The 26,641-nt window shown below is 47.2% G+C and overlaps 1 protein-coding gene across 2 annotated transcripts in view; it reads right to left on the bottom strand.

Moving 5' to 3' along the window:
* Positions 1 to 2,268: 2,268 nt before the first annotated feature.
* Ttn (titin) overlaps positions 2,269 to 26,641 on the bottom strand; it is a 270,353-nt gene continuing 245,980 nt past the window's right edge. The window contains exons 288-315 of one of the 2 annotated variants that reach the window (XM_013345840.2): positions 25,465 to 25,752; positions 25,054 to 25,353; positions 22,901 to 24,967; positions 22,493 to 22,795; positions 22,097 to 22,402; positions 21,713 to 22,003; positions 21,330 to 21,626; positions 20,899 to 21,204; positions 19,739 to 20,044; positions 19,372 to 19,653; positions 18,599 to 19,192; positions 18,199 to 18,486; positions 17,799 to 18,098; positions 17,037 to 17,339; positions 16,462 to 16,764; positions 15,772 to 16,356; positions 15,341 to 15,646; positions 14,921 to 15,220; positions 13,755 to 14,330; positions 13,360 to 13,665; positions 12,483 to 13,076; positions 6,898 to 12,365; positions 6,709 to 6,858; positions 6,423 to 6,579; positions 4,937 to 5,628; positions 4,693 to 4,846; positions 3,911 to 4,213; positions 2,269 to 3,573 (exon numbers count right to left, since the gene is read on the bottom strand). In XM_013345840.2, coding sequence (XP_013201294.1) covers positions 3,275 to 3,573; positions 3,911 to 4,213; positions 4,693 to 4,846; positions 4,937 to 5,628; positions 6,423 to 6,579; positions 6,709 to 6,858; positions 6,898 to 12,365; positions 12,483 to 13,076; positions 13,360 to 13,665; positions 13,755 to 14,330; positions 14,921 to 15,220; positions 15,341 to 15,646; positions 15,772 to 16,356; positions 16,462 to 16,764; positions 17,037 to 17,339; positions 17,799 to 18,098; positions 18,199 to 18,486; positions 18,599 to 19,192; positions 19,372 to 19,653; positions 19,739 to 20,044; positions 20,899 to 21,204; positions 21,330 to 21,626; positions 21,713 to 22,003; positions 22,097 to 22,402; positions 22,493 to 22,795; positions 22,901 to 24,967; positions 25,054 to 25,353; positions 25,465 to 25,752 — 16,424 coding nt within the window. In that variant the 3' untranslated portion in view covers positions 2,269 to 3,274. The remainder of the gene's footprint in view (positions 3,574 to 3,910; positions 4,214 to 4,692; positions 4,847 to 4,936; positions 5,629 to 6,422; positions 6,580 to 6,708; positions 6,859 to 6,897; positions 12,366 to 12,482; positions 13,077 to 13,359; positions 13,666 to 13,754; positions 14,331 to 14,920; positions 15,221 to 15,340; positions 15,647 to 15,771; positions 16,357 to 16,461; positions 16,765 to 17,036; positions 17,340 to 17,798; positions 18,099 to 18,198; positions 18,487 to 18,598; positions 19,193 to 19,371; positions 19,654 to 19,738; positions 20,045 to 20,898; positions 21,205 to 21,329; positions 21,627 to 21,712; positions 22,004 to 22,096; positions 22,403 to 22,492; positions 22,796 to 22,900; positions 24,968 to 25,053; positions 25,354 to 25,464; positions 25,753 to 26,641) is intronic. The other variant, XM_013345841.1, reaches the window with a different exon arrangement.

Genomic DNA, 26,641 nt, shown 5'->3' on the forward strand with positions numbered 1-26,641 from the left:
ACACACACACACATTTTCTGGGAGAGCTACACACACACACATTTTCTGGGAGAGCTACACACACACACACACACACACACACACACACACACACACACACACACACACATTTTCCTGGTCTCTGTTGCTCCCTGTCAATGGGAATGGGGAGAGGGAAGCTAAATCACACTTGGAAGTGAAGCAATGGCGTTGAGGAACCAGGGACCATTTCTCATTATTAACGTTGGGAGGGCTGGCAGCAGCAATACCAGCCACCTCGGTGAGAGGCGCTGATTGCAGAGGAGCTGAGGACAGAGCCCCGCCTCTGTCTCCCAGGACAGTGTCCTCTTGGTACTCAGCAGCAGCTCCTATGGCTCAGCCAGGAGTTTCCGCTGAGGAGAAAAAGGCAGCAAGCTCAGGCCTTGGCTTCGGTACCCAACTCCTTCTCATGAAAGCTGTGCTGCTCTCCTCTGTCTTCCCCTCCCCTCCCCGCCCTCCCCTGCCTTCCCCTGCCCTAGGCACCCCTAGACCCAGAAGCTGACAGGGCAAATTCAGTCATCGTAGACTGTTGGTGACAAGGAAGCAGGACATTACCTGTACAACACAGCCCGAGTGATTCACAGGGAATCACTTTTCCCATCCTGCTCTCACATGAGTGGGGGCACAGTTGCCTGTCCTCAGGAGCTGCCACAGTATTTTTTTTTTTTTTATTGGAGGAAGGATCTCTCGGCCCAGGGCACCCTGTCTAGGCTGGCTTGACTAGACTGCCAGCCCCAAGAACCTTCTTGTCCTCCCCTCTCCAGCACTGGGGTTACAAGTCAATGCTGCCATATTCAGCTTTTTTGGGGGGGGGGCGGGGGAAAAATTCAGATTTTCATGCTTGTCCACGATCTCTACTGGGTTATCTTTCCATCTGTCTGTCATTTTGAGGTGCAAGCTGTTGTCTAAAGGAAGATGTGCGGCTGATGCTATTGGATCCCCCAGCTTCCCCAGGATGTGTGTTGGGATCCCTCTCATATGAAGCTTATGTGCTGACTGTGCAGCACCCCAGGAAACAGGAAGTCACTTGTTCACCCTCTTCTGCCACCTAGCGTCCCCTCCCAAGTCCCAATGATTACAGTTGCTGATTGGGTGAAGGGTACACACAGGGGCCTCCTTGCCACCCACCTATCGTCCCCTCCCAAATCCCCATGACTGCTGTTGCTGATTGGGTGAAGGGGTACACACAGGGGCATCCTTGCTTCTTTGAAGCATCTCAGTAGCACGTGCTCCCTCTGAGGTCAGGTTGGGGTCTCGATGCTGCGTTCTTGTATTGCCTGTGATGTGATCCAAGGGCTTAGCTATGGGAATGCTTAGCTCCTATCTGCTGTTTCTAGGAAGGCAGGCACTCCTGTGAGCAGGGCACATCTCCACTAAGGTGAGCAGCTAACAAGGTAGAGCTCAAGACTGCTGAAGCAAGAACCAGGCCTCCGCCTTTAGGAACTCTGACTTAAACCAGAATAACTCACTGAATAAGTTAATGAAGACCCAAGGTGGTCTATAGAGAATAAAAATTAAAGTATGTTTGCTTCAGTTTGGGGCACTTAGTTAATATTGATGTCTCTTAGGCAAGTGACCATCTTTATATGTTTATAATTAATTACTCGTAGCTAATTGAAGTAGGCAAGTATAGGTTTATTTTTTTTTTTATGGCAAAAGCTATTTGAGTACCAGGTATGTATCAGTTTAAAAAATGTTTATGGGAATGGTTGCTTTGCCTAAATGTATGTTTGTGTACCCCATGAATGCTTGGTGCCCAAAGAGAGTGTCAGAGCCTCTGGAACTGGAGTTATAGACCATTGTGAACCATGTGGGTGCTGGGAATTGAACCCCGGTCCTCTGGAAAAGCAGCCAGTGCTCTTAGCTGCTAAGTCATCTCTCCCATCCTACCCATTGTTTTTAAAAGGCCAGAACTAACTGTACCACTTCAGATGTCTAGTCCCAAGATATATTATTTGCTCTGTAGCTATAGGAGTCAATTTAGCTCCCCATGAAACTATTTCTCTTGATAGTTTTAGAAGACAAGCTTTCATAGATGAATTTATTCTGCGAATTCTCCAGGCTTTTAAAAGGGTATTGTTGGTTTCATCCAATGTAGCAATTTAAACATTTGCTTTGAGTAAGGTTTAAATGTTGGCTATTCGGAACTTGCAGTTCCTTATCTTGTCTGTGGTAATCCACGTGCTATGTGGAAACTACAATCCCCTCTCCAGCATTGCACACACACACACACACAAAACCAACCACACATTTTGAGGTGCAGATAGCTTGCTTTATTTTTCCTTTTTATCTCAAGGAGGTCCAACATTTATAACTACCAATTATACCGGCATGAAAAGGACTACATCAAATTGATAATTTGTTTGTAGGCAGTTGGTAGTAATGTTGTTTTAACGACAGCTTCATTTGTTGTTATTATTTTCTTGTTGTTATATTTTGCTGTGGCTCATTGCTTAGTTGCCCAGTTTCGGGTGTAATTTAAATTTAGAACTACCACACGAGGCATTAGCTGCACCTGGGACCTCCAGGAGTTGGCACTGCTCTGGCATGGGAACACGTGAATAGCCTGGTGAAACGAGGGGATGGCCAGGAGATGGTACTTTTTCCAGGCTACCCAGGCACTCCTTCTGTCAGAGACAGTGTGAAGTGAGCGAGCAAAGTGTTGGCCGTTACACTTTGCTCTGGTAATACTCGTCATGATAATTTTAAGTGTGACATCATCAGGGAAAATGTAAGACGTTAAAGTGTTGCTTACAGGAGGGTAGATGCAAACATCACCAATGCCTTACATTTCTCATTTGATAGGTATCAGTGCACATGTCAGGGACATGCACAGCATCCTCTCTTAGGTGGACAGGACATCTTCAGTGGGGAATTTCTCGACCCACTGAGGCATACTTAGACATCAACAGTATGTTGAGGCACAGAGATTGATTTAAGTACTGGCAGGGTATTCGTTCCATAATCCATAGAAACTTTCTCCTACCAATGGTTAGTTTCATAAGTTACAGTGTAAAATGTCATATAATAAATGGTACAAAACTTTATAACCGTGAATCCGGCTGTATACCGTATGTACATGTCATTAGCAAATATTCTCAGGTATGAAAGGATTGAAATGCCTATTTTTGGAACTGCGAGACTCATTTAGGTGAATACAAAACTACTCAAAAATATTTACAGGTCAGAAAGATTAGTCCATGTGAATCGTTTGTGAGAGATTGTACATGTGGAGTATTAGAGCCCCCCAGCCCTCTTACATAGAGCGGATATTAATATTCACAGTAGCAGAGTCAGATCCGAATTCATTCCCTAAGCTCAGGGTATAAAGTCCGCCATCTTGTTTCTGTACGTCCATGATGATCAGGGTTGTCAGGTCGTCTGTGTTTTCGATGTGGAATCTTCCGTGCTGGTCTTGGTTCTGGATGGTCCTGCCGCCACAGGACCATGTTATTTCTGGAGTAGGCTCCCCAGTAAAAGCGCAGGCTACTGTGAGCACTTTGCCTTCATCGATGCTGATATCAGACGGGAGAGCTTCAATTTTAGGTGGAATTCCTTGATGGGAGGGACAGCAAGAGAAACGTTTTAGGGTGAGAGAAACAAGAAATCCTATTTGCTTTCTAGTGAATTTTGTGTGTGAAAACGGCAGTTCCCAACCTGTAGGTTGCAACCCCGCTGGCAAACTTCTATCTCCAAAATTATTTACATTACGATTCATAACAGCAGCAAAGTTATAATTTTGAAATAGCGACGGAAGTAATCTTATGGTTGGGGTCACCACGTGAAGGGCTGTGTTAAAGGGGGGCAGCGTCGGGAAGGTTGAGACCCGCTGCACCAAAGCTATACTGTGCCATGCGGCTTGGCTCCCTCCACCAGGAATTTCACTGCTCACCTCTTCCGCCTGCTCTCAGCATCCTACTGGTGGAGCTTTCCAAATGTGTCATGCTAGATTTCCCCATAAAACTGCTGGAACTCATTTCTACAAGGGACTCTTGCATGGAGGACATGCTTTGGGCAGACATGCTTGCAAACTTCATTTCAGTCATGCTGCTAGCGCTGCTGCTGCTGAAGCTGCTGAAGGACGCCTCCTGCTTAGAGGCAGACATTTGGACGGATTGAGACGAGAAGCTTCCTTGCAAGCTCGTGTCGCCACTTGTTCTCAACACCACCTCTCGGGATGGTTCTTCAACGAGAGCTGTGGAGCATAGCAGATACACAGGGGACAGCAAGGACATCTGGTTATTTGGTGACGTCTGACGCCAGCTTATTGGGACTGAAAACTTAACACACACGGAAACAACACAATCCAAACAGTTTGCTGATGAAGCATAAGCGAATATATATATACATACATTTGTCAAGTGCTAGCTATGAGAAATGATCCTTAAATGTCTAACATTACATGCAGGTGCTAGAAACCACTAGGAGAAAAATGATTAGCCGTATATGAGGTAGCTGACACAGTAGGAAGTTTTACAGGGCTGTGGTAGCTTTACTTCCAACATTTAACTTACCCAAATTCCTGCTTAGAGAATTGAATTATGAAGATTACGTCACCCAAGATGCCTGTCTCTCCTACCCGTAGACTTTTACAAGGTCTTTTGAGAATTTTCTGTGCTTGAAACACAAGCAACCCTCACCTCACCCCTCTGAGGTCTTAACAGATGTACTTACGAAGGACTGTCAGGGAAGCTGTGGCCGAACATTGGCCGCGGAAATTTTTGGCCTTAATGGTGTACTTTCCGCTGTCGCTTACAGATGCATTTCGGATTTCAAGCGTGTACACATTTCTGGAGCGACTCACGCTGACATTGGAAGAAATGGAAATCTACAAGAGTAGGGAAAAGTCATTAAAGTCTTTACCTGAAGACGTGAGATCTTAAATTTCTTTCAATATATATTCATAACTTAAACTTACGGGCAGGTTGTTTTTAAACCACTCAATTTCAGGGGACGGCTCCCCGCTGACCTCGCAAGAAAAGAGAACGTTTTGCCCTTCGTTAACATTTTGAGATCTGGGCTGCGAGATGAAGGCTGGGGCATCAGAGAGTTCTTTGCTCAAGGTCAAGTCGTACTGGCACTTGACGACTCCCTGACTGGTTCTGCCTATGCAGCTGAGGATTCCTTCGTCTCTCTGACTGGCTTGCTTGATGGTGAGGGTTTGGTCATTGCCGGATACTCCATATCTGTATTCCTCCGAGTTAGTAAGCTCAACGCCATTCAGCACCCACTTCACGTTGGTGGCGCCAGCAATGTTGGCTTTCAGAGTCACCCTCTGGCCATCGGTTATGCTCATCTGAGTAGACAGCGCTTTGATCTCGGCGTGAGTTTTGACTTCTTCTGATGCCTGTGAGGTTTTGGTGACTTCTTCGTGGACAATGGATTTCTCTAGGGAGGCTGCCTCTGATCTCTTGACCTCCTCAGAAATCAGAACTTTGGACGCCTCCTCCTTGATGGCCAACTTCTCATGAGATTTTACCTCTGACATCTTGATTTCTTCAGAAGCTAGGGATTTTTGAGAAATTTCCTCTTGGATGCTTGCTTTCTTCTGAGATGTAACTTCAGAGGTCTTCTGGGTAGATACTTTCTGTGCCTCAGTATCTTTTACAGCTAAAAAAAGGAAACCTCTATAAGTAGACGTATTTGGAAAGTGACCTCCTTCTCAGCGTTTGTAGATTCTACTGTGATGTGCATTCAGAAGCAAATGCTAGCTTCCGTGTGCGACTGTAGGAAGTGGTCACATACAACTTTTGAGATTGCTGCCATGGTTCCTTAAACTAGACTAAGTTGAGGATGATTTTTATGACTGAGGGGACACATCTGGAACAGGGGAGGCAGAGGTTTAGATGTACGGACTTTGGAGAGTTTGAGCAACTGAAAAGCTATCTTATAAAAGATTGAGGTGTCTAATTTTAACTGGGATAGGACTGTAGCTCATTCCCCAACTTTGTGCTCTTTGTAAAATGGCAAGCACCAAAGTTTAAAGAGAAACTAACAGTTTATATATTCACTCAATTTTACTTATCTTATTTTTTGAGGCAGGGCTTCACATAGACTAGACTGACTTCAGAGTCACTGTATAACTGAGGCTGACCTTGAACTCCTTACCCACCTGCCCTAACCCAGGGCCATGATTATAGGCGAGAGGTACTAGACTTACCCAACTTTATTCTTAAATATCCCCGAGAGCAGAGTGTACTAGACTTACCCAACTTTATTCTTAAATATCCCCGAGAGCAGAGTGAGATCTGTGGAATCTCGCAGAGCGCCACATGTAATCAGGCACGCCTTTTATGCCGATGCAGGGGCATCTATTAACTGTAAATCTGGTGTGTGCTGTGTGTTGGATACTGCTTTAACGGTGTTCTCTAGTATACATTAGTTAGGAACGAAACTCCACCCACCTTTTACTGTAAGCTTGCAGCTGGAGGACACAGATCCAGCAGAATTTGTAACTGTGCAGGCATAAAGTCCGCCGTCAGAAGCCTCGGTCTTGAGGATTTCCAGGGTGAATCCTTCTTTGTCTTTGGAGAGTTTGTATTTGCCATCTTGTGCGAGAGCCTGTGGAAAGCAAGTGGTTGGAGTTTTAGAGCATAGTTTACCCAGGAACTTTCTTTATGAGTCGGGGATGAGTGGGGAGACATGAGATTTTTCTAGAAAACAGTTAAGGGGCATTTTAGAACTGGTTACCTTTCCATCCTTTGTCCAGGTGACAGTTGGCTGGGGCTCTCCGGTAACTTTGACTGTAATTTTCGCAGTACTGTCTGAAGAAATGGTTGTATCCTGCAACCCAGTAACAATTACTGGCTTTGAGGAAATTGATTCAGGAGCTTTTGGTTCCTGTTTCTTGGCTTCTTTTGACTCAGCAGTTTTCTGGGCCGACTTCTTGGCTTCTGTTGACTCAGCAGTTTTCTGAGTGGATTTCTTAGTTTCTGATATGCTCGACACCTGCTCATGAATGCTCTTGAAAGACTGTCCAGTAAACTGGAAGCTGGTTTTGGAAGTTCCTCCTTCACCAGCAACCTCACAGACATACTCTCCGCAATCAGACTCGCTAAGGTGATGAATTTTGAGTTCGTAGGTACCGTCTGCTGAGTAATGAAACTGGAAATGCCCATTTTCCTTGAGTTTCTTGCCGTCTTTATACCAGGTGACCTCTTTTGCACACAGTGCACTACTTTCAACCGCACAGGTCAGTTTTGCAATATCTTTAGCCGCCTCTGCTTTCAGGGACTGAGTTATCTTCGGTGGAGCCGAGACTGGAAGCTGTTGAGTCTTCTCTGCCGGTGTCGGTTTTGTGTCGGTGGTAGGTGACACAGCTTTCGGGAGAGAAGTCACTGGCTCTGGAGATTTGACTCTCTTGGGAGACTTCACTGTTTCTGGGGACTTCACCCGAGGCTCGGGGGACTTGACTCTGGGTGGTGACGTCACGGTCTTTTCCGGAACCCTGGCCTTTTGCACGGTCAGCGTGAACTGGGCTTCCTGCTTCCCATCGGTGTTTTCGACCACCACACTGTAGCTGCCCTCGTCGGAAGCCTGCACGGAAGTGATCTCAAAAGTCGATTTGTACTTAGTGGTGGTCACTTGGTGGCGTGGAGAAGTACTTATCACTTGACCTCCACGCAGCCAGGTCACGGTTGGTACCGGTTCCCCATCTGTATCGCAAGAAAACCTTGCAGGCTCGCCTTCATAGACAGTTATGGACCGCGGTTTCGTTAAGATTCTTGCTGCCAATGTCGTCTTCATCTTTCTCACTGTGGATTTTTCTTCGAGTGACTTTTGCTCCGATGCGGCGCTTTTCATTTCTGCAGCCGCATAATGCTCATAGGACGAGAGGCTTTCTCTTGTCTCCGTCATTTGTGACTTCACTTCCCTGACTGAAGAGGCCGCTTCCATCTCTGATGTCCTCTTAAATGACGACACCGCATAGGCCTCTGTTTTTGTCAGCTCGGGGAAGACTGACTTGGGGACTTCCTCATCCCTGCGACGGGATGCATAGGTGGTGTAATCTCCCCCCGTGACGTCCAGGGTTGCATAGTCGGATGCTTCACCTTTGTAGTTGATGCACACGGCACGGTAGGTGCCACTGTCTTCAGTTTGACAGTCCAGAATCTCCAAGGTCAGGACCCCACTCGTGTTGGTGTAATGAATCTTATCGCTCTCTTGGAGTTCAGCGCCATTGTGGTACCATCTGACCTCAGCAGTTGGCTTAGACTGAACATTTAAGATGAAGCGCGTATTTTGGCCACATGGCACCCTATGGGAGCGCATCCGCAGGGTAATTCGAGGGGCATGATCCAGGGTGAAAGGCTGCTGACTCAGAACTTCGTACTTCCTTTCTGATGTCTTCTGCGTCTTTAAGGCGGCTTTCATGGACTCGTACCTAGAGAAGATGTCAAACCTTGCAGACCTCTCGAATCTGGAGAGGGACCGCTCGCTAGACACAGGGCTGGGAGAACGCGGGCGCGTCCTCTCTGGCGTGGGAGATCTTCTTTCTGTCTCGTCTTCGTAGCCCTCAACAGGTTGTGGATGGGATCGGATCAGCTCGGACACTGGTCTCATTAACTCAATGTAAGCTGGAGACAAGGAACGACGGCGTCTCAGTAGTCTGGACACAGATGAAGACGATTCTCTTTGAGTCCGTCTTGAGAGTTCATATTCCTCTTCAATTTCTGTTATCTCTGTCACTTGCCTCTGTCGCCTTGATTTCTTTTTAGACTTTTCTTCTTTTGACATGTAGTCAAGCTCACTTTTGTATTCTGAGAGGCGCTGGGTGGTTGTCACTGGCCGCAGCAGCTCCTCTTCCTCCTTCTCGGCCATGATCCTCTGCCGTAGCTTCGGCTGCCTGTATGAGGCCTGGGCATGCCGTTCCCGCAGCTCTGCGTAACTGGTGCTGGTTTCCTCCTTTGTCGGGATGTGGTAGGTCGAGTACCGGAAGTCTCTTCTCCTGTCTTCCACTTTGACTTGAGCTGGAGGAGAAGAATACCGCAGGCTAGAAAGCTCAAAGCGCGGAGGGCTTCGGCTGGGGGGTGAAGCCGAGAAGCCCAGCTCCAGCTCCTCCTCGAGACGCAGCCTCTCTTCCTCTGTTCTTTTCATTGCCAGGTAGTCATCAATGGGGAGGAGTAGCTCCTCATCCGACATGTCACCCAGAGAGCGTCTCCTGCGTCTGTGGTAATAAACATCATAACCAGGAGACGGAGTACGTCGGCGGGCTGGCCTTACCATTTCCAGATCATCTTGGGATAGTTTGGGGATCCGCCATTTGGGTCGGTATTGATCTGTAATTCGGGGAAGAGGTGTCACGTAGAACTGCTCCCATCTTGAAAGGCGGATGCGCTTGGGTCTTTTCTGGACAACTCTGTCAATTTTCCCGGGCATTTCGTATTGATCCCGGACCTTCTTATACCACTTCATGTCAGACATAGGCACGAACTGCTTGATGCGTTGGTCTTCTTCTACTGTGGCTTGTTTGTGCCTGCGGGGCTCTGGGACTTCATAAGGCATGCGGAATTTTCTCTCCTCCTTCTTTTCCTCTGTCTGAAGTCGGTATTCTCCCTTGACCGTCTTGGTGCTCACAGCCGGTTTGTAAAGGATGGCAGCTTCTCTCAGAGCCTCCTGGGCTACGGGAGTCAGCGGCACGGTTTCCGTTCCAGAAAGAATCTCCGCCATCCTCAGTGTTTTGTCAATCTGTTTTTGGACGTGGCGCTCTCGTTCCTCCTTACTCTGGAATTCTTGCTTGACGTATCGCAACCGCTCCACTTGGAGGTGAGCCTGGCAGCTGGTGGATCCAGCTGTGTTTGTGGCTGTGACTCTGTAATACCCCGTGTCTTCAGGCAAAGTGTCCCTGATGTGCAAGGCATAGTAATCTAAGCCTTCATGGACAATTTCAATGTGGGGTCCAAGGGACAGTGGCTGACCATCCTTCTCCCATTTTAATGTTGGGGCAGGTATGCCCGACACTCTTATCTCAAAGCAGACGCTTTGGCCCTCCTGGCATTCGGCATTTGCCAGGAGCCGCTTGAACATGGGCCTGAGGGTGGTGTCTGTCGGAGGTGGGTGTAGAGTGACCGTCAGCTTTGCTTTGCAGCTGTCTTCGCCGTATTTGTTCCTGGCCACCACAGTGTATTCGGCGTCATCCTCTGTGGTGACGTTGTTGATCGTTAGCTGATAGAGACCCTTGTCAGACTCGAACGTGTATTTCTTTTCATCCTCGCCTGGCTTGATTTTCTGACCTGACTTATACCACGTCACGCGAGGTTCTGGGTGGACAGTTATAGTTACTCCAAACCGGACGCTCTCACCCACATACGCCGTCTTGTTATAGAGAGGCAGGGTAAATTCCGGTGGCCGTTCCAGGAGCCGCATGGCGTCCGTCCTGCGCTTGACTTTCTTGGTCCTCCGGCAGTAGTAGTCATACACTTCCCTCACGCCTTTAACGAACAGCTCTGCATAGGAGCTGTCTTCACCGTAGTCGTTGACCACTTTGCATCTGTAGGTCCCATCGTCGAATTTGGTGATGTCTTTGACGTACATGGTGGCCACTCCATCTTCGTAGGTAATTTCATATTTCTCGCTGTTTTCCAGCTGTCTCACGCCAAAGTACCACGTCACCTGGGTAGACTGGTCATAGTTTTCGATTTTGCATACGTATCTGACATATCCCCCTTCCTCGCCAACAGCATGCATTATCTGCCCCGAGACGGGACCGATCTCAATGGAAGCCACTTTAACTTTGGCCACGCTCACTCCCCTCTGGGACCGAATTGCCCCACCACAGGAGATCCGGGCAGCTGACACAACCATATTGAGGTCCTTCTTTATCAGGGTATGGTAGTAGCGCCGGTGTTTCAGTGTCCTGATGACTTTAGTACTGACTCTGTCTATCTTTTGCTTCAGCCATGGGTGCTGCAGTGCCTCGGACGCAGTCATGCGAGATTTTCTCTCTTTTACCAACAGCCGGTCAACAAAATCCATGGCTTCCAGGCTAATGTCTTTGAATGCTTCTTCATCAAAAGTATATTCTGCATTCATGATGTTCTCAATCATCTGTTGGTTGGTTTCAGCCAAAAATGGGTTGATTCCGCTCAGCAGCACATACACCAGCGTACCCAGGGACCACATGTCTGTGGCAGTACTGACAACGTCATGCTGGTGGACTTCAGGGGCATAGTATTCAGGGGCCGTGAACAGAAGCCGGAAGTTGTCTCCTGGCTTCAGCTGACGCGCTTGACCAAATTCTATTAGTTTGATAGTGGAGTTCTTTCTTGTCTGATAAATGATATTTTCTGGTCGAATGTCAAAGTTGCCAATATTCTGACTGTGCAAGAACTCGAGCGCTTCGCAGACTTGGCGGACGTAGCTTACAATTTCTCTTTCATTCAGTTCAAAGGCGCTTGTGTTGATGCGTTCAAATATGTCGAGTCCTGATATAAATTCGAAGATCATAACCAGTTCTTCCATGCTTTCAAATGACTCGTGGAGGTATAAGATGTTTCTGTGCCTAGCAATGTTTAGAATGGAAATCTCTTTCTTGACCAAAACCTGATCAGTCCCTTTGACTTTAACGAATTTGGCCATGAATGTCTTCTTCGAGGATGTTTCAACACAGCGGTGGACAATTCCAAACTCACCACGTCCAAGGTCTTCAGCTATCATGTATTTTTCATAGAGCTCCTTAGTTTTAGAGTGTGATGCTTTCGTCATGGTGACCTCCCTGGTTTCATCCACCTCGTCATCATAATTCATGGCTCTGGCCTTGTCTTCCTTGGTAACGGTTGGTTCTGAGGGCTCCGAAGGCTTGCTCAGGCCAAATTTATTTTCAGCTATCACTCGGAATTGATAGCTCGTTTTTCCAAATAAGTTGATCACAGTATAACGTGTTTCTCGGGCCTGTCCCACGCGGAGCCATCTCTCTGCGGTAGTCGCGCATTTTTCAACAATGTAGTTGGTGACCTTGCTACCACCATCAGAAGCTGGCTCCGTCCAAGTTAAGTTGACAGAATCCCGTGAGACATCACTAACTTTGACGCCTCTGGGAGGGTCAGGAACGTCAGCCACATCTAGTTCAACTGTCTTTTGATCGATTCCAAACCTGTTTTTAGCGCAGACGACATAGAAGCCGGCATCCTTTCTCTCCACTCCGTTGGGAAAGACGAGTGAGGTGAAGGATCTCGTGACAATCACTTGGTAGTGGCCATTATTATCGATGAGGTCTTGTCCTTTCTGCCAGGTGATCACGGGATCTGGTTTGCCGCTGAAGGGAATCTTGATGCTGATCATGTCCCCTCGGAGAGCATGAACTGCTCCCATGCCTTCAAGGGTTTTGGGCAGGTGTATCTTCGCCGGAACTAAATCAAGGCAAAAGAATAAAGAACATGATTTCGCAAGACTTAATAATACTCTGCCCCACACAACTTTTTTTAGCTTGTCTGACACCAAACTGGTGTCCATGAGTTTGTTTTTACCTTCCACTTCCAAGGAGGCGGTGCCAGACACGGATCCCCCTTGGTTGGTGGCTCTGACTTGGTAAACTGTGGCGTCGTCGTCTGTGACGCTCGCGATGATGAGCTGGTGGTAACCCCCCTTAAACTCCTGAATTCTGTACTTGAGCCCATCGGCGATGATCTCTTTGCCTTGTCTGTACCATTTCACAATGGGCTTTGGATGACCGGTCACCTTGCAGACCAAAGTGGCATTGCTCTGATAGCGGACATTCAGGTTTCTCAGCTCCTCCTTGAAGTGTGGAGCCTGAATCGGGACGTCGGATTTCGGGGTGACCGGCTCTGAAATCTCGCTCCATTCGCTCTCTCCACCCAGGTTTTCACATTTGACGCGGAACTCATACTCAAGACCTTCAATAAGGTTTTGCACGGAGAAGACGGTTTCTCGGATTTCTTCCGTGGTCACCGCAATCCACTTGTTTTGCTTCTTCTCACGCTTCTCAAGATAGTAGTTCCTGATCTTTGCACCTCCGTCGCTCGCGGGTGGCTTCCAAGCCACAACACAAGAATCCTTGGTGACAGCAGTGATGGTTGGTCTACCAGGAACACTCGGCTTTTCTGTTAAAAAATAGAAAGATTTGTCAGGTTTAAAATAGCTATTGTTTTAAATCCCATTTTAAATAATTACTCCAATGTTCTGTGCAGCTACAAAAAAAGGGAACAGAATAGGATACATACGTTCTCCTTTAAGATATAGGAACATCTGATTACAGTGAAAGAAAGACAGTATACTTTACCTGGGTCTTCAATTTCCTCTCCAACTTTATTTCTGCTCAAATGATTTAATGGGGACAAACTTTTACCACCCAGCTAGAAGAGCTAGAGGCCGGGTCGTGCTTACCAAATGGACTTTTGATGATCACAATGGAGGCCACCTCTAGTGGCTCACTGATGCCAAAGGTGTTCTGAGCTGAGACCCGGAAATAATAGCCGGCGTTTTCTGTGAGGTTCACAATTCTACAGGTTGTCACGGAGATGGCTGAAGACACCAATTGCCATTCAGCTCCTTCCTTGGCCTCACATTTCTCCACCACGTAATTGGTGATCCAGGAGCCGCCGTCATCAGCAGGCGGCTTCCAGCTGATGACCACAGAGTTCTTCAGGAGTGCCTCGATCACGATCGGTCCTGTAGGTTTGTCTGGTTTATCTGTTGAGAGAAGGCACATTGTAGCGGGTCTCACCGTGTGCTTCTTACTACCTCGGGAAAGAAAGTTATCAAAAGCAAGCGCTAAGTACCTTGTATTTCCACATCCAGGGTGGCGTCAACTGTCCCAAAGGCATTGCTGAGCTGAACCTTGTATTTGCCAGCGTGGGTCTTACGTTGGACGTTCTTCATGACCAGATGGGTGTAGTGTTCAGTGTTTTCAATTGTAATGTTTTCTGAGTTCTGCAGAAGTTTCTGGCCATGGAACCACGTCATGGCAGGTACTGGGCGACCGATGTACATAACGTGGAGCCGAAGTGTAGAGCCCACCGCGCCGTAATACTTCTCTTTCAGTGGGTAACCGGGGTGGAACTGTGGGGCTGCTTGGAGAAGCAGCTTACTGCTGGTTTCCACTTCTCCGACTTCGTTTGTAGCCACGCATGTGTAGACGCCTTCGTCTTCTTGTTCTTCCGTCATTACCGTCAGAGTATGCGTGCGCCCATCTGATGACATTTTGTACTTGCGGCTCTGGATGAGCTCTTTACCAAACCGGAACCATTTAATGTCAGGGAGGGGCCTTCCCACTATCTGGCATGAGAGCTGAGCAGCTTCGCCTAATTTGGTGGTCACATCGGCCATTTCTTTGCGCACTCCCGGGGCTTCTCCAGCTGCACATGGTGAAAGATGATGTGAAATGCATCATTACTACTGAATGTGTGATCTGTGCACATCAGCAACGGATCATCCTATTGATTAACACTGTAATAGATGCTATGATGTACATCAATGGTTCCTATAAGCTAGTTTTCTAGGATAAGGTGGAAAGTGGGGATTCAGCGAGCACATCATCCTATTGTATCATACTGGCACATTTTTTATACTGGTTGGGAGGGCATTAAGGGTGTATCATGAGGTTTGGAGGGAGTAAGAACTCTTGGGACAAGCTTACAGTTTTCTTGCCCTGATTTAGATTTAGGCACATGATGCATGCTTGTTAACCTAACAAAACCAAAAAGCTGATTGCGTCAGAGGGAGAAACTGTTGCAGAAAAATGCCTAGTTCGTCCTCCCTAACATCTCCTGATGGCGTTTTGTAGCCGGGGTGGCTTCTGGTCAGATTGATCAGCTATTCCATATGTACCCATCAAAGTGCTCGATTTAACTCCACTAGCCAATAAAGTCTGTCAGTGTAGCTGGGAATAGAGGAAGAGGTAGTTTCACCAGGTTCTGTTTCTAACAGAGAGCGGTAGGCTACTTACATGTCAGCTTAGTCTTTACAGACATAGCTGTTCTCCACGGTCGGCTGAGCCCAGTCTCATTCTCTGCGAAGACTCTGAACTCGTACTCAGTGGCCTCTAGCAAACCCCCGATGGTGAACTGCCTGTCCTTGATCCGCTCCTTGTTACTCTTCTTCCAGGCACTGTCCCGGGACTGCCTGTATTCCACCCAGTAGCCAAGGATTTCTTTGCCACCGTCACACTCAGGTTTCTCCCACTGGAGAGTGACACTGTCTTTGGATATCGAAAGAATCTCAAGTTCTCCTGGTTGGCTTGGCTTGTCTGAATAAGATAATTGAGAAAAGAATTAGATGTACTGGCAGTAAAAAAAAAAAAAAAGGCAGGGACAAAAACTGACTTGCTTCTTTGGTTTTTCTTCCCCCTTGGAAACACTTTACTCACCATAGGGATCTTTACAAACAACTGGCTCAGAAGCAGGGCTGGTCTCACTAAGGCCCACGTCGTTCTGTGCGATGATACGGAACTGATACTCGGCATCAGGAACGAGGCCGGTGACCGTGTACATGGTGGTGGTGATCTGGGTTTTGTTGTGTCTCACCCACTTGTCAGTGGATGTCTCCTTGCGTTCAATGTAGTAGCCTGTGACCCGAGAGCCGCCGTCATCTTTAGGCCGAGACCAGGAAAGGCTAACGGAACTTTTGGTCACATCAAGTACTTCAGGAGGATTGCTTGGTGGTTCCGGTGGGTCTGTAAGTGCAAGTGAGAAGTAGACACGGCTCAGAGTGCAATCTCAGATCTCGTGAGCTGCTAGCTTTAAGAAATGGATGCCTACAAACCAACTTTTATAATGTAGTGGTTGAAAGATCACTTACTCAGTGGTGTTTTGGGTATGACTGGCTCCTCAGATTTCAGGGGTTTGCTTATGCCGAACTGGTTTTCTGCTGAGACACGGAAATGGTATTCCACATTCTCTTTGAGGCCTTTTACCACCAGAGATGTGCCTCGGACTCTGGAGTCAATGGTATACCAGGCGGCCTTTGGTACCTCCCTTCTCTCAAGGATGTAGCCCAAGATGTCAGCGCCGCCGTCATCAGCGGGAGGTCTCCAGCTGACCCTTACAGAGCGAGCTTGTATGTCATCATATTCCAGTGGCCCTTCTGGGGTGTTGGGGCTGCCTATCACCTTGACCTTGATGTACACGGTCTTCTTGCCACATTTGTTTTCCAGAACCAAGTCATACGTTCCAGAATCATCTCTGTCTGCTTCTTTGATCACAAGCTCAGTGTGTGTTTCAGATGTTGCAATCATGGCACGCTTGCTAATATCTTGACCTTCCTTGGTCCATTTACATATTGGGAATGGTTTTCCTTTGATTGGTATGGTAAGTCTGATGACTCCACCTTGTCGAACAAAGACACCTTCCTGGTATCTTTCATCAAGTTCATAGTCAGGGTATTCTGAGGAAAAACAAAGGATGACAATTTAATTTTTTTTTTTAAATTGAGGAGTAGGAACAAGTTATAAGGCATTCACAGCAGCAAGTAAACACTCAAGTATCTTACCAAGCATCTCTGTGACTTTGACTGTTCCTGGTACCTCAGCAGGTTCCCCAGGTCCGCCAGCGTTACAAGCTAGGACACGGAATCTATATTCGGCGCCCTGAGGTAGGTGTGTTAGGGTGTATTCCCGAATCTTGGTTGGGGTGGTGTTACATTTGGTCCATTCGCGTTGATCGACTTTTTGCATTTCAATCAAGTATCCCGTGACTTTAGATCCACCTTCATCTTCTGGAACACTCCATGCCAGGGAGACTGATGTCCTTGTTGTATCTGTAACTCTGGGATTTTGTGGCTTTCCTGGTGGAGCTGGGAAGAGGATAAGGAGTGTGCTTGTTAGAGTTGCTGCAAGCTGACAGATGACTGTGTCGTCTAACAAATACAGTGTGTGGTTGAAATACAGACTGCTAGCAATTTTGTTTTCCACGTTTTTTTTGTATTCTACATTCTGTAGCTTTGTTGTAGTGGTAATTCCAAATCTGTTTTTCCTCAGAACTCATAGAACTCCATACTTCAGAAAATTGAGTCCCAACACATAAAATCCTATCTCAATAAACCTGGCTTATACAAAATATATTTACCGATTGGATCCATGGCAACGATGGGTTTGGAAGGACGACTTGGCTTTCCAGTCCCTCTTGCATTAATAGCTGTAACACGGTGCTCATATTCTAAGCCTTCAATTAGGCCAGTGGAGCGGTACCGTGTCATGGTCACCGGTACTTTATTGACACGGACCCATCGATCCGCCCTTACTTCTTTACGCTCCACAATATAGCCGGTCACTTGGGAGCCACCATCATCCTCAGGTGGATACCAAGTAAGTGTCATGCCATCACGGGAGACGTCAAATATCTGTAATGTTTCTGGAGGTCCAGGAATACCTGTAGCAAGACAGAGAAAAAATGAAATATGACAACATGAACAAAGAAATCCTGTTTATGTGTATTATGGTTTTAGTTGATATTTTAGGTAGTATGAAAGGCAAATGACCGTTTTCACAGTGCCTTCACTTTTGTGGTTTTTTTCCATTTTTGCTGTATCTTATTTTCTTCAATCTTATAACTATTAAGCATATATTTTATGCTTTCTCCTGTATGTTTATCTCTAGTTCCTCCCTTGCTTGTGTTTTCTCTTCCTCTCTTTTTTTTCTCAGTCTCCTTTTGCTTTTCAACTTCGTCAACCAAGTAAAGAAGTTCAGAAAATCTACCTCTGTTGAAAGCTGCCAAGCAAGGCTGCTTAGAAGCCTTAAGAAAACCCAGAGGCCAATTTTACAGGCTGTTTTTCTTCACACTGGGACTAAATTCAGAGTCAGATACAGGGGAAGTGCTGTAAGAACTTACTGATGCTGCTTCGGCATTCTATGACCTCCGATTGCAGGTAAGAACCAATCCCGAAGCGGTTTGTTGCTGCCACCCGGAACACATATTCATTGCCTTCCGTGAGTCTGGTGAACTTAAATGTTGGTCTTGTGACTGACTCAGAAACTGGCAGCCACCCCGGACGATGGGCATCACGTTGCTCCACCACATAGCCACTGAGAGGGGCACCACCGTCCAATTCGGGTGGTTCCCAGGATATGGTCACTGATGTTGCGTCGATTTCATCAATCTTGATGGGCCCAGTCGGTGGACCAGGCTTGTCTGTGAAAGACAGAGAAACCGGGAGAGGGATTTTTACTTCAAATCAAAATCGGTGGCTAGCCATCAACAACTGAATTGTGACTTTGTCGTTCCTACTTACCAAGAATGATAACTTTGATGGTCTCTGAGGTGGTTCCAGTAACGTTCTTCAGTTCGAGCGTGTATTCTCCAGTATCTCTTATAGTTGTCTCACGGATGGTTAACTTGGTGACTTTAGTGTGGGTTTCGACTGTGACACGCTCTGATTCTCTCAGTTTAGAGCCAGCAAAGAACCAAGAAGCCATAGGAGGTGGGCGGCCGGCGATAGGTATCACCAGCTCAACGGGTCTGCCGGCTGGCACGTGGATGGTCTTCTGAGGCATCGTGGAAAGATCGATTGTTGGCAACACTGTAAGGGAGAAATTAGGCACGCAGCTTTACATATGATTTCTGGAGATGAAGTGTCTCCGCTCCTCAGTGTTTTCATTTGTTTTACTATTATGTGGGCATTCGGTACCTACCTCTGAGGTCTTGTACGGTCACAGCCGTGACGATCTCCCTTGGTTCTGACACACCTTTCTGATTCTGCGCCCTCACCCTAAACAAGTACTGTTCGCCTTCGTTTAAGGAAATGACAGTGTGCTCTAAGACCGTGGGTTTCAAAGTGACCACTTTCATCCACCTCTCAGTCCCCGCTTTGCAGGCCTCGAGCACATAGCCAGTGAGTCGGCTTCCGCCATCGTAGAGTGGCTTCTCCCAGGCCAGGGTGACAGTGGATTTGGTGACATCGACCACCTCTAGTTTTGTGGGCACCAAGGGTACCTCTGAGATCAGCACGGCGTCTGATGTCTCACAAGGCTCTCCGATGCCATAGATGTTTTCTGGAAGCACTCTGAAGTAGTACATGGTTCCTTCTACCAGGCCGGAGATTCGGTAAAGAGTCTTGCTGCACTTAGTGGTTACTGTTTTGAATGCTCTCATGGCAGCTTCTCGCTTCTCGATGATGTAATTGCTGACGGGAGCACCGCCATCGATGGTGGGGATTTCCCAAGTGATGGTCACAGAATCTCTGGAAACTTCCTTAACGCTCACTGAAGGACAGGGACCGGGAGTATCTAAAATAACAAACAGATTAGAAGGATAAAGAGTCAATTCATAGTTATTCTTCATTGTTTGTTGTAGGAAAATATAATCAATGTAGGTATCCTCTAGTGAGGCGATCAACAATATGCCAAAGATGTACTGTTTTGTGGTCTCTACTCGGAGCTCAGCTCAGCATAAGAAAACCACTTACCATAGACTTTAACAAGGATGGTTGCTGATTTCTTGCCAGATTGGTTTTCAGCTTCAATTGTGTACTTTCCAGCATCATACCGATTAACTTTGTCCACGATGAGTAAAGAGTAGTTCTCCGTGTTGTCAATGATGGCCCGGTTTGCAAGGTCAATGCCTTTCTTGCTCCACGTGATGACAGGAGATGGTCTTCCCGATACAGACACCATCAGGCGCAGTGTGGTTCCAGCCCTGAGAGTCACGGTCTTCTTCAGATCATCTGCAAGCTCCAGATCTGGTATTTCTGGGAAGTCAATACCAAAATGTAATTAATTCGCGGCCAGACAAAATGAGCGGGCAATTCCTGTCCAAGCGTCTGCGTTCCGTACCTAGTCTTTCCACGGGCTCAATTTCGGCAACGGCTTCACTGTACTCGCTCACACCCTTCACGTTCACGGCAGCAACCCGGAAGGAGTATTTCTGGCCTGTTTTAAGGTCTGGCACAGTGAATTCGTTGTTCCTGATTGTGGCATTTGTATGCACCCGGCACCACTGGTCAGTGTCCTTCTCTTGCATTTCCAGGATGTATCCTATGATGTCAGCACCACCATCATACATGGGTTTGGTCCATGCCAAACTAATACTACGCTTGGTGGTATCTACAACTCTTGGAGCGGAAGGTGGTCCAGGGGTATCTGAAATTTAAAAGTGAGATTATAGGCATTGCATAAACAAGGACGATTTTGAAATGACAATTGTGTTTTGAAGATTCACAGAGGTGTTCAGGGCTTACCAAGTCCCTCTTTGTAACAGGATTTTAATTTTTTGAGTGCTCTAGGACAACCCTTAAGATGCATTATCACTAATTATTTCAAGACGTAGATTACTCTGGCAGTACATCTGTTTCTTTCCTCACTCTGGCTAACAATGGTGGTATTTTCTCTCTTAACTCAGCTCCTTTCTTAGCTTGTTCCCCAGGACTTTTCCTCAGTCGCTCTTCTTTGCCTGGGTTAACATCACATGTCCCCTCTGTCTTTCTAATGAATGCAGGAATCTGGTTCTGTCTTTTCCCCCTTCAGTCCCAGGGACCAACTCCTTTTAGCTCTTGGGCTCACATGCTGGAAAAGCCTGTGTGCTATTTTTGAAGATGATATAATAATGGTTTTGTTAGTATCATCATATAAGGGACTTTATGCTCCCCTAAGCCTCTTCTCAAAAGGGACTTTGCTATTTTCCTTCTCAGTGCTTATCAGTAGAACTTACTTTTCCACTCTCCTCCGAGACTTACAGTATATCTCTTTCATACTGGTAATAGAACAACCTGTTGCTTTTGATAAACCAGACAAATACTGCAACAGTGTTCAGCAAGGCTAACTATTACCACTAAAGTTAAAATGGTATATATCTATCTCAAGATTGCAGTAGTAAGAAAATCTCTACTAGGTGTATGCTTTTCATAATTCTGAGGTCCCCAGAGATATGACATTGGAAAATATCTGCTGTCCGGTTTTGGTTGGCACTGGGTTAACTGTCTGCGTCTAGCACTCACATGATGGCTCTCTGCAGCGGATGAAGTTGGAGGCTTCGCTGGGTTCGCTGTTGCCAGCAGCGTTCACTGCCGTCACCCGGAACTGATAATCACAACCTTCCATCAGGCTGGTCACCTTCAGCCTGGTGTCATACACCACGTAGTCTCTGTTGACACGTGTCCAGCGCAAGCTCTTCTTCTCACGCTTGTCTACCAGGTAGTTGCTGATCTCATTGCCACCGTCAGATTCGGGTTTTGTCCACTGAATAATGATGTGCTCTTTGCCAGCCCCCACCTCTTCGGGTATGCCAGGCTGGGATGGAATCGCTGTTTGTGTTTAATGCAAATAAGGATGGTCAGAACTGTGTACAGTCACTGTGGGCATGACCACCCTTCTTCATTGATCCATTAACGTTTTAATCCCCAAAGTGTTTTAAGAAGTTAATACTCACTGAAAGAATTTCTGGCCACAATCGGCTCCGATTCCACTGGCACACCCAGGCCGTATTTGTTCACTGCCCTCACGCGGAACGTGTATTCGTTGTTCTTGATGAGTCTGGTGACCACGTAGGATAGAGTCAGGCATTCCCCTTCAACTATCACCCAGTTGAGCCTGCTAGTCTCACGTCTCTCTACAATGTAGTGGGTTATCTCTGCTCCTCCATCTTCCTGAGGAAGGCTCCAGGCTAACGTGCACTTCTCCTCGGTTACTCTGCTGACCGTGAGTTTGCCACATGGGCCAGGGGAATCTGAAACAGGCAGGGGGACAGGTCACGACGAACAGCACCCTTCAAAGTTCTGTAACATCAGAAAGAAGTACATCTGATATACGCACCAAGAACCTTGACCATGACGGACACAGACTTGGTCCCACCGGCATTCTTCACCGTCAACGTGTATTTTCCACTGTCGCTTCTGTCGCAATATTTGATGACCGCCGTCGCCCGCTTGCCCGTGTACTGTAGGGATACCTTTTCACAGAGATCTAGTTCCTTGTCCCCTTTGGTCCAGATGATTTTGGGTTCGGGTTTGCCACCGACGGCAGCATCCAGAACAAGATCTGAACCTGCTCTGATGGTAACCAGCTCACCTTGTAACCTGGCGTCTAATTCAGCTTTGGGTGGAGCTGTTAATAGGAATAGATAGGAATGGGTGACTGACGGCTCAGAGATCCACTTACGTGCCGAAAGAGCAAAGGGAAACGTGACCTGTTTCTTACCATATTCATCTCGGCAAGTGACAGGGCCCGTGGATTCAGAGCCCTTGCTGATTACACCTGCCGCGTTCTTGGCCAAGACACGGAATTCATAAGTGTCCCCTTCACTGAGAGCGGTCACCGTGAAGAAGTTATCAGAGACAATGGTATAGTTACACTTCAGCCAGCGACCATCTCCGACTTCACTGACTGGCTTCCGTTCTACGATGTAACCCACAACCTTGCTGCCTCCGTCATACACCGGGGCCGACCAGATTAGAGACACTGTCGACCTGGTGACATCCGTTACTTCTGGTCTACCCGGGGGATCTAGAAGGGATACAAAATCAGGTTAAAAAATACAGCTGAGTTCCAATACCAGGAATGGTAACAAATACGCCTTTAGAACTGTGTACGCACCAACTGGGTTCTGAGCCATGATGGGTCTTGAGGCTTCACTGGCCTTGCTGACACCCGCTGCATTGAGTGCGTATGTTCTGAACTGATACTCCAGCCCTTCTACCAAGCCCGTCACTTTGTAGTTACACTCTAGGCACGGCACTTTGTTTTCCTTCACCCAAAGGATGGTGTTACGCTCTTTCTTCTCAACCCAGTAGCCAACGATCTTACTGCCACCATCGTGGTAGGGTTCTTCCCAGCGAATTGACATGGCATTGGCAGACACATAGTAGACTTCAGGTCTGGTGGGAGCACTTGGTGGAACTAAATAAAGACAGGAATATGTAAGAACAGGGTTTTATAAAATTCAGTGGAAATACTTAAAAATATTTTAAACAGACTATGAAATTTGGTTTTTATTTTTCTTACCAAATGGATGTTCAGCAACAATTGGTGCTGTTTCCAGAGGCTTGCTGACCCCAAATCTGTTCTCTGAGCTGACACGGAAGCAGTATTCTTTGTATTTTGTGAGATGCGTGACTTTGATCTGAGTGCGCTTCACACTGGAGTTGATAAGCTGCCAGGCTGTGGTACCCGACTCGCGCTTTTCAACTATGTAGTTAGTGATGTCTGTGCCTCCGTCGTCTTTGGGTTCGCTCCATGATAGTACACAGGATTCAGCAGAGACAGATGAGACCTCGATGGGACCAGTTACTGGCCCTGGTCTTCCAATAACCACAACGGTGATGGTAAACGTTTTAACACCAGCTGTGTTTTCTAGAGTCAGGAAGTACCTGCCAGAGTCGCCTCTCATGCTGTCCTTTACTGTCAGGGTGGTCCTGTCTTTTGTGGTCGTGATGCTCATTCGATCTGTCTCCTTGAGTCTCATTTCTTCTAGTTTCCATGTTACTTTGGGGGCGGGACGCCCACTGATTGGCACGTCAATGGTAAATGTGCTTCCAGCCTTGCAGGTTATGAGCTGATTGGTGATTCCGGTGAGATCGGCAGTGGGCTCAATTTGAGGCTCCTTGATGATGACAGATGAGAAGGCCTCTCTGGGTTCACTGTAGCCAGCGTCGTTCTTGGCTTTCACCCGGAATTCATATTCGGTGTTCTCAACGAGGCGCTCCACTGTGAAAGTCAGCTGTTTGGTGTGACCAGCTTCAACCCAGAAGTCGGATCCCTTCTGCCTCATCTCAAGCAGGTAGCTAGTGATCCGACTGCCTCCATCATGGTCAGGTTTAAGCCAGGCCAAGACTGCAGACGATTTGCTAGTGTCTACCACATCGAGTCTCCTGGGCGGGGCAGGCTGTTCTGTGGCGACGATTGGTTCTTGCATTTCATAGGGTTCACCGACGCCATACTCATTCTCAGCGGAAACACGGAAATAGTACGGGACACCTTCTGTCAGGTCGCTGACCTTGAGGATCTGGCGAGTGCACTTTTCACTGACGACCTGCCAGCTGCGGCGACTGGCTTCTCGTTTCTCCACCACGTAGTGATGGATGCGGGCACCACCGTCAAGGAGAGGGGCATCCCACATCAGTGTGGCAGATCCCCGGGTCACATCTTTGAAGGAAATTGGACCAGGTGGTCCTGGAGAGTCGAGCACCTTCACAGTGAACGTTATTGACTTTCTACCACTGTTGTTTTCCACAGTGAGCGTGTATTTCCCTGCGTCGTTTCTGTTGCAGTTTTCCACGGTGAGGGTGCTGAAGGAGTCTGTTGTGTGGATATCAGCCCGAATGCTCAGGTTCGAGTCAGGCTTGCTCCACACCGCTGTAGGAGTAGGTCTCCCCTGGTAGGCGATGAAGAGGCGAATGCTGGCGCCCGCTCTGACAATATGAGTCTGCTTGAAGTTGGCGTCAATGTCTAACTCAGGAGCGGATAACCGATCAACGGCTTTTATAGTACCGGTCACCTCGCAGCTGTCTCCTTTCCCGGCACCGTTGATAGCGCTGACCCGGAATTTGTATTCTTCACCGGCTTCGAGATCAGTGACTGTGTATCTTGTTTTCACGCAGGGCTCTGTGTTTACTTTCTGCCAGTCCCCTAAGTCAGCTTTGCACATCTCTATTATGTACCCAATTATTTCCATCCCACCGTCAAAGACCGGCTTGGCCCATTCTAAGCTCACGGTTGTCTTGGATGTGTCTGTCACTTTGACCACCGCGGGGGCACTTGGTGGGTTAACAGGCTCTCGGCATTTGATCAGTCTTGAGATTCCACTTGCTGGCCCAATCCCAGCCGCGTTCTCAGCCAGGACATGGAATTCATACTCGTTGCCTTCCACCAGGCCAGTGACTTTGAATCTTGTCTCAGAAATGGGTCGTTTGCTGGTCACTTTCACCCATCTTGTGCTTTTCTTTTCTCGTCGTTCGAGGATGTAGTGTTGAATCTCATTGCCGCCATCTGATTCTGGCCTTGTCCAAGTCAGGGTGATGCTATTGCCTGTTACATTGCTAGGTTCGGGAATTCCAGGGGCATCCGGAACAGCTATAAAAGGGGGAAATCAGTTAGATTCATTTGCTTAGAAAGTTCATCTTATGTCATGACACCGTTTAGTAGAACCGCAAACTTACTGTATTGTATCTGGGCAACCACAGGGTCAGACTCCAGTGGCCGGCCAACACCAAACTTGTTAACAGCAGAAACACGGAACTGATATTCATTGCCGGTTATGAGTTTAACGGCGGTGTAGCTGTGGGCTTCACAGTTGTCCTCAATCAATGCCCAGGCCAGTCTGCTGGTTTCCCGTTTTTCAATGATGTAGTGGGTGACAGGGGCACAGCCGTCATTGAGTGGGGCATCCCACCACAAGGTCATCTTCTCACCAGTAATATTCGTGAATCGTATTGGCCCAACGACTTTTCCTGGTGTATCTGGAAGAAAACGTTTTAAGAATCACTTGCTGTTTGTCTTGTCCACTGAAGTATAATTAGCCATCTCCCTAACCCAAGTCCCGTAAATCATCTCGAACTATTTTAAAATACCTTGTACTTTCACTGTAATTTCTGCTTTTGTGGTACCAGATACATTTTTGGCTTCCACTGTATAAACACCACGATGATCTCGAGTTGCGTCTCTAACAAAGAGGCTGGTTGAGCCGAGAACATCAGTTATTTCCATGTTCATTCTCCTCTCAATTTCAACTCCATCTCTGAACCAAGTTACTCGTGGTACTGGTCGCCCATGGACCAAAGCTTTGATTCTAAGGCTGTCTCCAGACTTAATAACAAGACCGTCGAAGTACTCGGGGCCAAACTCTACTGTTGGTGGAACTGCAAAAGAGAGGAGAAATTGCTTATTAATTTGGTTTAATAAAGACATACACAAACATAGTCTTCATTAGGACCATATCATAAAGGAAGGTAATCATTCCCCTGTCACCAAAGGCCATTTTGAAAGTAAGGCTAGTGTGATTGAGAGTTTAGACTGCAGGATTAAACATTTTTCTGCTGTTAAATTATTCCCATTGTTACTCCTGACTTGTTACTTTGTTACTCTTTGCCCTTTGTCAAAGGAGAACTGCCACTCTTACTAGCTAGCCAGTCTTTACTTCCTGATAGCGACACAAATCCAAGCAAGTTCCTGGGAGAGGCCATTAGCATCACACAAGCAGGTAATGATTTTATTGCTTCAGATATTTTGCATTTGAATAACTAGTACAGATAGGGAGCTATTCCTGGGAACCATTTCCTTTACTCCAAATGGCTAAAAGTCCAAGCCTAAAACCTCACTTCCACATGCTTGATATTTACATGGGAATGGTGTAAAATGATAGACACAGTGGGAAATAACTGATATCAAAAAGGACTTAATTTTGCCAGGTGGTGGTGGCGCACGCCTTTAATCCCAGCACTTCTCTCAAGTGCTGAGGCAGGTGGATCTTTGTGAGTTCGAGGCCAACCTGGTCTACAAAGTGAGTTCCAGGACAGCCAGGACTGTTTCGCAGAGAAGCCCTGTCTCACTTCCTGCCCAAAGAGACTTAATTTATGCACTGTTGTGGGATAATCTTTTTATACACTGTGATGGTGTGTTTCTGCCAAGGTGCTTTCTGATTGGTTTAAGAAACAGCTAAATGGTCACTAGCTGGCAGGAGGATAGATGGGATTTCCTGGGAGACCGAGGACGAGGCGCAGGAATCTAGGCACATGGATTTCGCCAGTA

This window comes from Microtus ochrogaster, chromosome 4 (assembly GCF_000317375.1).
Source record: "Microtus ochrogaster isolate Prairie Vole_2 chromosome 4, MicOch1.0, whole genome shotgun sequence".
NCBI lineage: Eukaryota > Metazoa > Chordata > Mammalia > Rodentia > Cricetidae > Microtus > Microtus ochrogaster.